The 15,580-nt window shown below is 61.1% G+C and overlaps 1 protein-coding gene across 2 annotated transcripts; it reads right to left on the minus strand.

Annotated features, from left to right (window-relative positions):
- Positions 1 to 1,642: 1,642 nt before the first annotated feature.
- On the minus strand, positions 1,643 to 13,222 carry SZRD1 (SUZ RNA binding domain containing 1). 2 transcript variants are annotated; one of them, XM_035344506.1, is made up of 4 exons: positions 13,102 to 13,222; positions 5,385 to 5,434; positions 4,152 to 4,403; positions 1,643 to 3,524 (listed from the first exon to the last, which is right to left on the minus strand). In XM_035344506.1, the coding sequence occupies exons 1-4, from the start codon at positions 13,201 to 13,203 to the stop codon at positions 3,422 to 3,424; spliced, it is 507 nt and encodes a 168-aa protein (XP_035200397.1). In that variant the 5' UTR covers positions 13,204 to 13,222; the 3' UTR covers positions 1,643 to 3,421. The 2 variants fall into 2 exon arrangements, with proteins under 2 accessions (XP_035200397.1, XP_035200396.1); XM_035344505.1 differs by having other exon boundaries at positions 4,152 to 4,406.
- Positions 13,223 to 15,580: the final 2,358 nt, after the last annotated feature.

The raw sequence follows: 15,580 nt of genomic DNA on the forward strand, positions 1-15,580 counted from the left end.
GGGGGGGGTTCGAGGAACGGGGTTAAAGGGGTGAAGTTAAAGACGGAGAAGCCGAAGAAAAAGGAAAATTGAAGAGTCAAGGGCGTTCGGGGAAACTAGAGAAATAAAGGTTAAAGAATGAGTAAAACGAAAGAAATAGAAGTCAAAGCGCAATCAAAGAAAAGTTAAAGAGGTTCAGTAAAATAAAAGTTAAAGACATAAGTAAATTTAAAGAAATAAGAATTAACGACAAGATTAAAGAAATAAGTCAGACGTTCAGTAAAATTAAAGAAATAAAAGTTTAAGAAATAAGTAAAATTAAAGAAGTCAAAATACAAAGAAATAAAAGTTAAAGACATTCAGTAAAATTGAAGTCAAAGGCATAAAATTAAATAAGAATTAAAGACATCGGTAAGATTAAAGAAGTAAAGATGAAATAAGTAAAACTGAAGAAAAAATAACTTAAAGAAATAATGAAAAATAAAGAAAAACATTGAAGATGTAATAAAAATTAAAGAAATAATAAAAATAGAAATGAAAAGAAATTAAGAAGGGTTGTGCCCCCACTGTGTCTTCTCCCCGGCAGGCAGCCCCTGCCCCCAAACAGGGGACCCCAGCCCAAAGCCCACGCCCGGCAGCAGGCTGCGGGCACCCCCGAGCCCCCCCAGTGCCCCCAGGGGGCCACCAGGACGGGTGCTGCCCCCCCGGGCTGGGGGCTCGGGGAGCCTCCTCCTGGGGCAGGGGCACGCCGCAATACGAGCTGCCCCCACGGGGAGCCCGAAGGCACCAAACGGGGCAAAACGCGGCACGAGGGACGGCGGCGGAGTCACAAGGCCGAAGCGCACCGTGAAAAGTTTAAACACATTTATTTAAAATACAATTTATAAAATGTTTATCTGCATACTTAGGCGCACTCTGACGGGGCGGCACCGGCTGCGGCCCAGGTGCCGTGGCGGGAGAAGCGCTCGGTGCCCTGAGAGCGGCGCGGCTTCGGGGCGAGCCCCGGGCACGGCCGCGGTGCTGCCGCCGGGATCTCCACCTCGCCCTGCCCGCAGGTCGGAGGCGTCCCGGCTGTGCCACGGGCACGGAGCAGCCGCCGAGGCCACCGGCGAGCGGCTCAACGCGTGGTGGGTGCTGGAGAACAAGGTCGCGTGTGCAACGAGAAGGGGTCGTAGGCACCTGACGTACAGGAGAAGACGTCTAAGGTTGGCGGGGCAGCTGAAGCTACGCCGGGAGCTGGGCTCTGTGGCTTTCTGCCAGCCGCTGGCCCTCTGGAATAAAAGCTATTTGAGCGGTAGTTAAGGAAAGGCGCGGTGACTACGGTTATTGCTAATGTCCTTCTCCCCTCCCGCTCCCCACCGCCTTCCCTCTGCGGAGCTGCTTTTCCAGGGACTCTTCCTTGCCACCAGCCTGCAGGGGGGAGGAAATTAAAAAAAAAAAAAGACCCAAAAAACGCTGCCTCCAGCCTGAGAGGGAGCTTGGTAAACAGCAAGACTACAGCCTCCTGCGCCACGGAGATCTGGGGCCAGGCTCCTGGGGGGACGGCCTCCTGCCCTTCCCCACCTCGCCATCCTCCTCCACCAGCCGCTCGGGCTCGCCCGCTCTGGGGACCCAGGTGGAGGGCGGCCCAGTCCGCAGCCGATTAACATTCCAGCCGATTCCGTCTGGTTGTACACAGGTAGTTTTATTTTACCGGTATGTCTAAGCCGTATTTCCGTACACGTCTCCCCGTACGGGAGCCTCCCACGCGGCGCGGCAGGCATCTCGTGCTGTATGGGCAGAAGGCGCTCCGTTTGCTCGTTTACCAAGCCTACGGAGCGCGAAGCGGCCGCCGCACCCGTACACAGCAACGCTCGATGGCCAGAAATCGTTCCCCAGGGACTGAGCACGCAGCAAGCCGCCGGCCCGCAGCTTCCAGCTGAAGGAGCCGTGGGGGTCCCAGCGAAAGGCAGAAGCGGCCCCGAGCCTGGAGCCGCTCGCAGGCGGGCGGCCGCCGTCAGCATCCGTTCCAACAAGGGCTGTAGTGTTCATCTCATCCCTGGAGACAGGACCGCGGAGATAGGTCAGCTTGTCTAGTGCGCAGAGCGGACAGCACGACGGGACGGACAGCGCCGGGCACGGGGCAGCGCCCACGGTCAGCAGTGTCCCGCAACACGGGCGGCTGGCGGCACCGCACGGCTCTCCTCCGCCGCCGCTGTCCGGGGAAGTTTTCGGCCCGCGAGCTGCCCGCAGCCCCGTCCTCTCCGCAGGAGCTGGAGCGGCAGGAGCCATCCGTTCCCTGAAGCCGGCGGGGAGCCAGCTGTCACCACCGACTTCGGGTGGGGGGTTCCAGACTTCACCGAACACGTTTTGTTCCTGATGTCTGTGATTTCTGGAAGGAAATGCGTCAGGTACAGCTCGTACCGTAACAGATCAGAGCCTTCGGGTCCATCGTAAGCCACTTGGGTTCGAACCTTTGGAGCAGCAGCCGTCTCGCTCCCTGCCGTTACCCCAGTCGCTGGGTGAGCGTGGCTCCTCGCCTGGGTTTACCTCGTGGAGCAGAGCCGCACAGCGCTCACTATTCCCCTCCTAGCCTGCACGTCCAGATGCAGAGCCCTAATTCCTCGCCGCCCCACTCCGCTGCAAGCAGTAAGCACGCAGCAGGCATTCTCAAGGGATCCACCTACGTTCCCTTCTCCCCAAAACACAAAAAGATGTACTTTAAGTTTTTCCTCAAGCCAGCAGAAAACACTAGCCAAGCTTTAACAGGTGCAATACGTAAACCAGGTCATCGGACCGCGCCGGCTCCCAGGCCGAGGCGACCAGAAAGGCTGGGTAGCCGGGAGTCCGCTTCCATTTGCTTGGCAGCGGTAGAAATACAGAACAAGAAGCTAAGCTTGCCAAACCCTAGCCATTACAGTTGCAGAAATTCAGTGAAACTCCTTTTCGAACACTTAACTACCTCTCTCAATTAAAACAAACTAAACAGTTAAAACCCTTCCCATGCACTCCCTCAAAAGTCGATCTGATACACAAACAGAACAAAAAATAGAAGATCCTTTGAAACCCAACTTGCTCTTAAAGTGATAAAGACAACATGCGCATCTGGGGAGGCTTCCCGTTTTTTCCTTAAATCCCAGGTTACGAGTACAACAAACATTATTGCTGGCGCTAGCTTCGGCCAAAGTGGCACACGCGGCTCTCTGCACCCGTCCGAGTCCTTTACACCCCCTCCCCCTTCCATTTACGGTGACTGGGGACAGCCCTTGTCGGTTTGCCGATCACAGTGGGTGGAGCGGGGAGGTCACAGTGCGTGGGGTTGGAGGTCACAGTGGGCAGAGCAAAGGGGATCACAGTGCAAGTAAACCAGGGAGTTCCCTTTGCTCAAGTCCATTTGTCCGCCACGGCAGTGCGCCCCGCGGCAGCTGACCCTGCTTCCTGCAGCATCCTCCCGTGCCCACGTTTATCTGCGCTGTTTGAAGCCTTGTGAACCGTCGGGACCCAGTGGCTGCCTGATCACATTATTGGGCTGTCTGGTGTCTTCTGGCTGGGAGATCCTCGTCGGCCTGCAAGGAGAAAGGACATCAGAGACAGACGCGATGTGTCTGTGCGATGCGACACGCACACCCCCAACAGATGCTCCTGCACCTGCTTTGGTGGAAAGCCGCTGCCGTGGGACGACCACCGCGGCCTGCTGCACTGCTCCCTGGGATGGGGAACACAACCAGAAGTGAACTGGCACTTCACTTCTGTCCTGTCGTCTCGGAAGTCTTACTCTCAAGTCACCAAGACCCAGACCACAACCACAAGGGAGAGCACGGTGCCTCCAAGCCACCTGCGTTCAGTTCGGAGGGCTGACACTCGAGTCCCTCACCTGCAGGTGAGAGCACCTAAGCCAGCAGAGGCAAGGCTACATCACGCCAGCAGTTCTGGCTGCCTGCGCTCCCCTCTGCATCCCCAGCGTGCTCATTCAAGGGCACAAGGTAACCTTGACTGCCTTACCAGGCACAAGCTCTCCCTTCAGCTGCCGCGTGTTTGAGCTTCACGTTGCCGTGCCTCCTAACACGACACTCCTCCCTCCTCGCCTCCCTCACTTCATGCTGGAAGGTGCACGTCCCCCCCTCCTGCCAGGAAGGGGTTTGCAAGGATTGAGCACAGCGACGCCACCGCGCCGTGCCCGAGGCCACTCTCACCTGTCCAGAATGGGTTTCTCCTGTTCCTCCTCGGGGCTCGCGCTGCCCAGTATTCGTTTCCTGGCTTCGGCGTACTCGGCCTCCCTCTGTGCCAAGGACTTCACGGGGAACGCGGGCCTGGTGGCCGAGTTGGGGTTGCTGAGCACGCCGTTCGTCGCCGGCCGCTTCAAGATGCGGATCTGTGGGGGAGGACCCGAAGGAAGGCTGTCGTCCTGAATCACGATCGGCACTTTAGGAGGAGACTTTGATTTTCTACTGCTTAAGAAAAACAAAAACAACACACATTTGCTCGGTACTTGTTTTCTACTGTGAGCATGACTTCAGCTCTGCGTGTAAGCTCCTCACAGTCAGATGTCCTTCCCATGACTAAGCAGCCTGCAATAATTAAAGACCGGGTTATATTTGTGACTCTAAACTACAGTGGCAGGCAGGTCTGTGGGAGATCAGCTCAGTAAGGGACAGAAAACACCACCTCTGCCCTGCTCAACATCTGAAACTTGACCAAAGGCAAGGAAATCAGACACAGAGCAGAGAGAATTTCACTTCTGAATGGGTGGAGAGAATCTGAAGCTGGCTGCAGGCACCTGCATAAGAACCAGGTTCAGATTCAAACACCAGGACAGCCAAATCGGGCCTCCTCTGATTTCCTCCCTGCCATTTCGCTCCCTGGAGCCAGCCCTGGCCCCAGTCTCAGCTTCTGAATTCCTACAGTCCCCTTCCTGCGTGGGAGTCCCAGAGGAGTAACACCAAGACTAGAAGCAGCCGACTAAAAACCGGAGGGGAGGAGAACCAAGGAGACCTGTCAGGAATGACTGGAAACATTCCTGCTAGGGCACAGTAACACCCCCCCCCCCCCCCCACTCTAACCCAAAGCAAGCAGGAGAAGAAAGTCCTCCTGATGCCAGACCCAGCGAGCCACGCCAGGGCTCAGGGCTGGGATTACCTGACTCCCCTTTTCTTCCTCTGGGTGGCTTTTTTCTTAAAATGCTTCCCCGTAGCTGTGCTACATCCAGCCTGGGAGACCCGGCTCTGAAATAGAATCGCTCCCGAGGATCTCTGCGCTCCTCTGCTGCGGGTGGGAGCAGCCACCTAGCGGCACGGCCACGGAGCTGCCCATCTCCAAGCCGCCGCTCCCTCTCCGTTCACAGTGGCCCCGTTTCCTCCCCCCAGGTTTTCAGACACGCAGTAGCACATGGGGACAGTAAGGTTTTCCGAGCCGCGCAGCATCGTTACCTTTCCTTCTGTGTGATCTTCAGCTTCTTTTCCAACCGTCTGTCTATTTCCTACAAAGGAAGAAGGAAAATAAAACACGTGAAGGCTCATCTCTGGGGGGCAGAGGTTGGGTCAGCCCACAGACACCTTCGGTTTCCCTCCGGCACACAGCCATGCCCTGCTACGGAGGGCAGGCAGAGCCCGTCTGGAGCAGAGGCACCACGTACGTTCGCCGGGTCCATTCGTACACCTACAGCTGGTGGAAGGTGTGGCGAGGCACGGTGACAGGGCAGCCTCGAGGCGCTCACCTCCCCCGCACAGCAGCTCTCATTTTAGGGACTCGAGCTGGCAAGAAGGCTCCGCTAGCGGCAGCGAGGAGCGCCAGGGGAACACTCAGCGAGGTGCTCCCGGGCAGGGCAGGCGCTGGCACCAACCCCCCCGAAGCAGCAGCAGGCGGCGGCTGGGGACCCACAGCAGACCACGCGCCGGATTTCAGCATCGCGGCTCGGCCGCGGAGCCCGCAGCCATGCTGAGGCCTGGCCGGCAGGTCTGCATTCCTGCTGCAGTGACCCTCCCTCACGAGGAGCCGCTGCCCTGCCCGACGCGCACCCAGGGACTCGCCGAGCCTCGTTAGCCAACCCTGCTTCTTCCTCCTGAGCTCCGCCGCTTCGCAACAGGGCTGCCAGGTCAGTCAACAGGCGGAAAGACGCGTTGATTAATTACCCTGAGCGCCAATGATGTGGCTTTAAGCATGTCAGCCTCCGTCGAAGGCTCGCACCTATCTCACCGAAGGTGTTTGCGTTATGCAATCAGAGCAATTACAGAGAGAAACCCTGCTGAAGAGGAAAACAAGGGCAGCTTTCAGCTCCTCCAGCCTCTTTTGGTAACCTTCGGCAGCGAGCTGCGCCTCGCTGGGTCCGTTTAGCTTCCCATGACGGCCGGCGCTGTTCCAAGAGCCTCCCAAACAGCAGCGAGCTTCAATCACCAGTGAAGAAGGAGGAAAAAAAAAGTACCTGGGAGCGTCCTCGTTTCACCAGCCAGTAACTGGCAACGCTGCAGGAAATTTCGAGCTCCTGGCAGGCCACAATCGCTCTGCTTTTCAGGTCAGTTTAACTCCAGCACAAGCCCGCTGCCAGCGGAGCCTTCCCCGGAGCTGCAGCAGGCACAGCGCGGTGCCGAGCCTCGCCGCCCCGCGTCCTCACCATGAGGCCTGTCTGCACAGCAGCTCCCCAATGCCCCAGCAGGCAGGGAACAAACCAAGTCCCAACAAGACGCCACGTTACGGGGCTTTCTCCTGGTCACGCAGCCCACAGTAGCCTCCGTCCCTCTAGGAGAGGCAGCTCCGGAAAGATTTAGCTGGGTGGGCGGCTGAATTTCCCACCCAGCTCCATAGAGCGAGGCCACGCTGCTCCCTAGGGATAAAACCAGCCAGGGGGTCAACGCAGCGCCGAGCCGAAGGCCAAATCTCCAGTGATGCCTCCCGCCGAGGGCAGACACCTGCCGTTTCCCTCCTCTCCAAGAGGACACCCATTTCAGAGGAAAACCCCATCCCCGTGCTGCTCAGAGCCTCCTGCCCACACGGCCAGGGAAGGCAGCAGGGAAACAGAAACCCCGGGCAAGGGTGGAAGCGCTTCAGAGCGGCTGGCAACAGCCAAGGCAAGGCAAGGGCTGAGCTCAGCCGCCTGCCCTGCGCCACACGGTTACATCCTGCTAGGGAAGAGGCTTTAAAACACGTCTTCAGGCTCCAGAGGCTGTCTGTGCCTCCCCAGGGCTGCCTGGAGGGAAGCTCCCTCAAACAGCCCCATTACACACCGTGCCGGGGAGAGGGTGGCAGGGAGCAGCAGGCCCAGGAGCACCTTCACAGTCTGAGGGCATTTCCCTGCTGGGGTCACGTCGGGCACAGCGCCTGAGCAGGGAGCACGGTGCTGAGCCACCCCTGCTCGGAGCTGAGCCCCGCGGCTGCCCTCCCCTCTTCCCCTCCTGGCAGGGAGCCTTGGCTTTGACACCGGCCGCGTCCACGTTCCTACGCTCCCACAGGTTTGCGGGTCAGTCCCGGGGCTAACGCCGTGTCCTGTACCTCCGCCTGCCAGCTCCTCTAATTGCAAAGCGTCGTTTCCACCTCGTCATCTGACAAACGCCCTGATTAACGCGGCCGTCCGTGACCGAGCGCTGCTGGACAGCTCTTCACACCCCTCCTACGCGCGGGACCTCCTCCACCCCCATCCTCCGCTGCCAGAACCTGCAGCCTGCCAGAAGGGAACGGCTCTTCCACTTGCTCCGCACACACCAGCACGTTCCAAGGAACCCTTCACAACCTGCCCTCACAGCGCCCTGCAGTCCCACAGCTCCACTCCTTCCTACCAGCACTCGGCAGGAATGAGGTTCCCTTTACATGCGGGGCTCCCGGCAGGGTAACGCTGAGCCAGCACCAAACATCCCCGTTTCTCTCCCACCCCAAGCATCTGTCAGCCTCACACGGCCCTGATGATCCCGGCACTGCCGGGAGAACCCTGCCCTCCCCCAGAGCACTTCGCTGGAGTCTCCTGTGTCGTGTTCAAATTCAGTGGCCAGTAGGGAAAAAAAAGCGCCCTGCTCCACGCTCAGCCCGACAGAAGCTCGGTTTGGGGGATTTCTTTTTTAATGCAGAGATTTACGCTGTTTGCTCAGCGAAAGCCGCAGTCCTGCCAACCTGCTACAACTCCAGTTTGGATGAGAGGCCTGAAGGAGTTCAGGTTTGGAGAGCCTGGCTGGGTCAGCCCAGCAGCCCCAGAGCACCTGGTGGAAATACCGCAGGACATCGGCGGCTTCAGGCGGCTCACAGGGCACGCAGTGACGGGTCTGAGGAGCAGAACACCTTGACGCAGTTACTGTTAAAACCCCTGCGGGTGCTGCCTGCAGATCTGTTTGCCTGCTGATGCCATTTCCACCGCTCTCCTGTGTCGCCCTGCTGCGGGTAACAAGATCAGAGTAGGAGCTGACTTACAGAGGCAGCACCAGAAGCACTCCGACAACCGAGAGGCACGAGCGGGCCAGGCGTCCGAGGGCACGGAGCTGCACGCACCCGGCAGCTGGGCAGCTCACGCCGCTCAGAAACCAGCGATGAATCCTCCGACGGCCTGAGCGTGGCAAGGAGGCTCCCCTGGCTCTCATTTCCCACACGAGCGGGTTTGCACCCAGACACCCAGCGCCCTTTCCGCCCCCCTTCTCCACGAAAGCGCCCTCCCCGAAGATTAGTGAGGAATCTCAGCCGCCTATTTTTAGCGCTATTATGTCTGGATACTAAAAGGCAGCCGCGCACGGCGCGAAGACGACGCTGTGCTTTGACATTTAAGCTGCATTGGTGGGCGAGGACGTAATGGAAGCTGAGCTCCAGCCCCGTGGCAGCCACCCCGGCAGAGGCAGCGACACGGATGGGATGCTGCAGGTTGGGGTCAGGCACCCCCCGGCCATCCTGGCTCCCCAGCCTGCAAGGCACAGGCAGAGCCCCCCGACAGCCCCCGCAGGAAGAACCGCTTACCCCACACAGCTCCCAGCACGGGCTCTCCGAAGAGACTCGGAAGCAGCAGCCCCGAGCTCTGCTGATGCAGGGGCAGGAATGGCACGGTAACTGCCAGCATCCTCCCCCCCCAGGTTCACTGAGCAGCTGTGACAAGATTCTCATGAGGGCAAAGCCCTGGGCTGCCCACAAGGCTCTCACACTCCCCCCCCGTGCCTCAGTTACTGGGCAGAAATCAGGAGGGAACACCCAAACCTCCCCAGGAGCTCTGATAAAAGCGGCGATCTCAGAGACCCGATGACATTTCGGATGCACAGCCCCGGGCAAACGTCCGCCACGCTCCCTGCTGCGCCGGCTGGACGCTCCTGCCCTGCCCACCCCGACGGGAGATCGGACCCTGCAAGGGGAAACCGGGCCTGGGGCCGCGTCCCCCCACGCCAGCACCAACCACAGCCGCTTCCTAAAGGCGCCAGCGGGTGCCTGGCACTGCAGGGAGACCCGGGGCCGAGGGAAGCGGGGTTTAACGCCGGAGGTTACCGACGCCGCTAACGGGCACCACGCAGCTGCCGGCACCCGACTCACTGCTCCTCGAGGAGCACCACCGAGGGAGAGCAGGAGTAGGTAATCCCACGACAGCTCCAAACTGACTCCTCGTTAGCTACCTCCCTCTTTCCTCTGAAGATAAATTAATCTTCTATTAATTACTGGAACATTCCAATTCCCGAGGCTACTGGGAATCGGTTCATTAATTCTCCAGTCACTCTGCTTACACTGAGTCCTGGCTGCGGGCCGTACCCAGGGCGATGCCAGGAGAGCTGCGGCTGCTTTCAGCTGCGCCGGTGTTTCCACCTTCCCCTGGCGGAGAAGGCTGCTCAGCGGCGACGAAGCAGACACCGGGGTATTTTTAGGAGCAGGCCTGGCAAGGCTCCCCTCTTCTGCCAGGCACCAGGCGGCATTCCCGGTGCAAACACGCGATGGAGGGAGGGAGGAAGCGTTCCAGAGGGCTGCAGCTTCTCCTGCCCCAGCCCTCAGCTCTTGGCCGCGCTGCAGACCCCCTCCCCAGACCCAGATTTTTTTTCCCATCTTGTAAAAACCAGAGGCTAAAACCTAGCAGAAGCCTTCCACAGCTCCCCCAGCCGCCGGCCTGTCCTCCCGCTGCGCTCCCTCAGACAGGGGCGGCAGCATTTCAGCGCCAGCTCATGGCTCCGTCACTCCGCATCCAGGTCACCCTGGAGGTGCCTCCTGCACACCACCGGGGTCAGGCAGGGCCAGATGCGTGCCAAGGTCACGCAGCGAGCGGAGGCTGCTCCCTGGTGACTCAGGCAGCCCTCGCAGGACTCGCAGCAGCGTCCCACGGCAGACACTCACCTCGTGGCACCTGGTGCTTGCTCCTTCCCCGCCTACCAGCATCGCCTCTCATCGGGCTGCCTGCGCCTGAGCGAGGCGGAGGCGGCAGAAACAAGCTTTCGTCTCCTAGGTTAGAGGTTCTGGGGGCAGTTACCAACATCGAAAGCAAATATTTAGTAAATATTTTACAAAAATCACCGCAGTCCAGTCAAAACCCATCCTCCCGGTGCCTCCCCTGACACCAGGGATCCGCGGTCATCCCCAGGGCTTTCCTCCAGGGCAGAGCCCTGGAAGGGAAGGGTACCGAAACCCCGCTCACTCCTCCCCGATCACACAAGAAGCTCGCAGCCTTCACGGACCGGAGGTGGCAGCTTTGTGCTCTGAAATATTTCCCTCCTGACTCGTGTACTTGGATCGCATTTAGCGGCTTGATGCGGCAGCAGCCCAAACCCCGATTCAGCCCTTCCCAAGCCCCGATTCACTGAAGGGTGAGATCCGAAGCGGGAAGCCCGGCTCCCGCCTGCTGCTTGTGCATCAACCTGATCGGAGGCAGCAGCGCTCCCCGGGATCCCCAGCCGCCGGGCTTCCACCGCAGCACTGGAGCACAGCTTCCCGGCTGAAGCTTAATTATTAGTTTAACCGGTCAACAGGCTCGGGGGTAACAAACACCCCTCCCTGTTGTGATTTCCCTCTTCCCTAAAGCCAGGTGAGCCACACGACTGCGCCACGCGTTAAGTCACGTTAGCGCTCACCAGCCCAGAGCGGGTCTTTGAAGCCTCACGCCTGGCTGCTGACCCTGCCACCAGTCAGCTCCCTCGTTACTCACACACCGGTTCTCCGCCTGTAACTCACCAACAACAAAACCTCTCCATTTCCCCGGTGTTTCCAACACCCGCGCGCCAGGCAGCGACCTAGCACAGAGCCCTTCCAGCCATCTCTGCAGCAGCCTGGGACGAAGGGCCCCACACGTTCACCCTGCCGGGCCTGCACAGCCCCTGCGTAGGGAAAGCCGGGGGCAGCGGCGTGCGGTCGCTGGGGGTGACACACGCCAAACAAGAAGCTCCATCGGGCAAGCCCCGGGTAATTCTGCTGGCACAAAAACGGGAGACAAAGAGAAGCCACGTGAAAGAACACAGACTGTTCCCAGAGCTCCTGTACAGCCACCGGACTGACCACGTCCAGAGGCGGAGGCGAGCCAGGTTTTGGGCCGGGTTTCTTGGGCTTTCCCCGTTTAGAGAGTGCCCTTCTACCAAGTAAGATCGCCGCGCTGCTTGGAAAGGCGAACCCCCAAAAGCTACATGAGGTGACACAGCGACTGGGGGGACCACAGCGTGCGCAGCAGCCCCAGACCGCCTCGTGCTGAGAGCTGCCTTCCTCAGCGCCGAGAGCAGCTGTCAGCAGCCCGGCACCCAAAGCCACACACGCGCACGGGGAAGGACGAGTGCTGAGAACCCTGGCAGCCTTTCTGTTCCACACGGAGCCCTCCTGGTGGCTCACTGCCAAACGACGCAGCCAGGAGGAGGCAGCTGGTCTCAGAAGCCCGCTGTGGATCTCCTTCGCTACCTTTCTCCTGCTTACACTGTGCTGAAGGGTCTGAGAACCGACTACCTGGGTTCTCAGCTGCGCATAGCGTTAGGACAAGGGGATGTGCTCAAAGCTGCTCCTCGGCACGCCAGGTTCCAGCCTCACTGTTTTCTTGCACCTTCCTCTACACCGTGGCTGCCACATCTCGTGCCTCTGAGTTGGGATCCACCTCAGATCTACGCCAAGCAAGACGCAGGTGGAAAAAAAAACAAAGGAAACTCCTGAAAACACCAAGAAAGATGCCGTGATGACAGGATCAGGCCAGCTCTTGCACACAGCTTTTCCTCACCCTTTCAACACAAGATCCACCTCGTTAGGGCCGCGCTCAACCCTCCCTGCCTGCTAACTGCAGCCGGTTTGTCACCGAGAAAGGCAGGGGCGCCTCACAGCTTTCAACTGTAAACGAGCAACACCAGTCACGCTGCCTGCCCTACAGCCGAGCCTCTTCCTGTGCTCCCTTCCCCTTTCTCTTCGCCGGGTCTCTCCGCTGAGCCTCCGGTACCTCTGCTTGCTGCAGCAGCTCGGAGAGCCCGCGGTGCCCAGCCCGCGCCAGCACCCCCCTGCGTGGGGCCGGCCGCGAGGGCAGGCTCCCCCCGCGCGGGTCCATCCCGCCCGGCTCTTCACTTCCTGCGGCCACCAGCAGCAGCAGCGGGTCCCCTTCCTGCGAGCTGCAGCTCCGAAGCGTGACCTTTCTAAAATATCCCGGCTGGCAGGAGGCAGCATCCAGCTCCCCTCTTGCATAAGAATAGCTCCTGCCGGAGGCAGCTCGCCTTTCCCCCTGCTCCAAGCGCCCTCGCGGACAACTGCGGAGGCAGCCGCGGGCGTGGCGGCGGCTCCCCGAGGAGCCTGCCGAGCAGGGGGTGCCGCGAAGCTCGGCTCTCGGCCTGGACTCGCCGCAGGGGGGGGGGGACCTGGAGGGGATCAGGCGCCGAGGGGCTCGCGGGAAGGGGCCCCGGGAAGGACGGGGCGCGGAGCTTTCCCTCCGAGGGCTCCAGGAGCTCAACGCAAAGCGCAGCCGGGGAGGACGAGCGGTGCCGGGCCAGAAGCGGCGCTCAGGGGCCGGGCCGCGGCTCCCAGGACGCGGGCCGGGACCCCCCCAGGAGCCGGGCCGGGGCCCCCCCCCCCCCAGGAGCCGTTCCCGTCCCCCTGCCCTGTGGGGGCGGCCGCGCAGGGCCGGGGGCCGCTCCCGCCCCCTCCGCCACCGCCCAGCCGGGCCTGGCCGGCACCGGCCGCCCCCTGCCGCTTCCCGCCGGTCTCCTCCCGCCCCACCGCCGCCCCCCCGGGCGGTCCCGGCCCGGTGCCGGCGCTCACCCCGCTGTCGGCCGCCTCCTCCCAGCTCTCGGCCACCTCCTCGTCCTCCATTTTAACGCCCCCCCCCTCGCCGCCGCCGCCGCCACACCGAGCAGGGCGCATGCGCGCGCCGCCTCCCTCCCTCCCCCCCCCTCCCCACACGCAGACGGCAGCGCGCCTGCGCACACCCCGCCCGCCGGCCTGCGCCCGCGCCCGCGCGCGCTGCTGGGGAGAGGGGAGGGGGTGGGCGGCGCGTGCGCGGTGGGAGAGGGAGGGAGGCCACGTGCGGGGGAGGGGGGAGGGCGCCCCCTGGCGGACGGGAGGAGCGGAGCGGGGGGGTGGGATTGGGGTGGGGATGGGATTGGGATTGGGATTGGGATTGGATGGGGATGGGATGGGGATGGGGATGGGATGGGGATGGGATGGGGATGGGGATGGGGATGGGATGGGGATGGGATGGGGACTGGGATGGGATGGGGATTGGGATCTGGTTTGGGATTGCGATGGGGTGGCCTTGGGATGGGGATGGGAATGGGTTGGGTATTGGGATTAGGATTGGGTCTGTGATGGGATGGGGATGGGTTGGGGATTGGGATGGATGGGATGGGAGCTAGGACTGGAATTGAGATGGGGATTGGGATCTGGTTTGGGATTGTGAAGGGATGGGACGGACTGGGATGGGGTCACCCACCGCCTCACTGCTGTCACTGCATCAGCACACGTTGCCCCCACAGCCCATGGCTGCGCCCCCCGACCGCACACCAACCTGGTGCTAAACAGATCTGTTCCACAAAGCCAGGAGGGAAGGAGGGGGCTGGGGGAGGCACGAGCATGGGGGGATCCCCCCGCTGCGAGCCCCCCAGCACTCGCCCTACACCCAAAGGACCACGAGGCCATGAGTCCCGCCGGCGGCTCGGCGGGGGAAGCAGCCCACCCACAGCACCTGCATGGTGCCAGGGGTTCCAGCAAAGCCCTGACCCCCCTGCCATTACCTCAGCTCCCACCACCGTGCCTCCGCATCCCAACACCGCCAGGGCGCACCCAGCTCCGGCCAGGGTCCGGCCTTGGGGAGGCTGGCGTAGAGCTGGATTCGAGTAAATCTGAGCGTGGAGGGGACAGAAACTCACCTGAGGGCCTGTGGCATCTTCCCGTCCTACTTATTTATATCGCTTGACATCTACTCTTAAACGTCCCGCCTGGCAGGGGGGGTTAACTTCAGCCCAAACCCTTCAGGGTTTCCCAAAAGTCAAACTGGCTGATGGAGCTTGTTGCTCTTGCAGCCGGGATGTTCGGCACACCGACATCCTGCGCTGGGCCTGCACCGACACAAACGTGGCTGGGGTCGGGCCTGCTGAGGGCAGCTCCACGGGGTGCAGAAGCGAACGCCGCTTCCCGCAGCCTAAAAACCAAACCCTTCAGACGGGGAGGCGCAGAAACTTTCCTTTCTACCTCAAATCTGGAACTCTTTCCCCAAAAAGGACACCCCACTGGCGAGCTGCGGCTTGCCAGCAGATGGCGAGCGGCTTCTTAAAAACTCCAGCTAAACGCAGAAAAACCCTCACGAAACGCCCGCCGTGAGCCCTGGCTCCTGCCAGCAGCCCCGCGAGCCCCTCGCCCGCCTTCCTCTGCCCTGGCAAGCCCCAAAGCCACCACGGGCATCCTGCTTTGTGAGGGGTGGGATGCCGTGCGTCCACGCACACGAGCTCCGGTGGGGTTCTCGGGGCGTTCGGCGCTGCAGCAGCGCTCGTCGGTGTGTGCAGGCGGCATGGAGGCTGTGCGAGGACGGGGGGAAAGGGAGCACCCTCGGGCTGCTCCTACCCCTCCTCTGGCTTCTTCCAGAGGGAAACAGGACCTGTGCCCCCGAGCAGCCGGTGCCCAGCACTGTTGGCTTGGCGCTGGTTTGTAAGCTGCACATTCGGAGCTCCGGCAGCGTTGTTCTCGAACATGCCCCCGTCCTGCGGGCTTTGCCCCCACGGTAAGAAATCTCGTCTCCAGCGCGTGCAGGTCTTCAGCCCCTTGCCTGCTTCTGGCCCCCAAAGTGCTCGTTATCCCCGATCCAGTGACGAGCAGCGCTATCTGAAACAACTGAAGTACCACTTCCAAGAGCGACCGAGGCACTTCAGGCACTGCTGCCTCTGGGTTAAAAGTCTGAGCTCGTTTTCTCTTAAAAACATCTTGCCAGTTGCCACGTTCGGCTCGGGCAGCCAAGGGGTTTGCAGAGCTGCTCTCGAGCCCTGGCTGGGCTCAGCCTCACAGAACCTGGGCTGCCGTGGGAGCCCCGCGGGCCGGGGAGCAGCCACCCTCCCGGGAACCAAGAGCAGCCGCGAGCCAAGGCCTCGCACAGGCACTGAGGGACTTTTGGCCATGTCATCTCACACCGCGCTGGCTGGGGTTCGTCTGTGGTTACACCTGTCCTGCTGGGCTGGGGCTGGGCTGGGCCATCTTCTGAGGCACCCTCCAGCCTCAGCCACCCCGTGGGGCTGTGGGGCTGTGGGGCTGT

Source organism: Oxyura jamaicensis, chromosome 21, assembly GCF_011077185.1.
Source record: "Oxyura jamaicensis isolate SHBP4307 breed ruddy duck chromosome 21, BPBGC_Ojam_1.0, whole genome shotgun sequence".
Lineage (NCBI taxonomy): Eukaryota > Metazoa > Chordata > Aves > Anseriformes > Anatidae > Oxyura > Oxyura jamaicensis.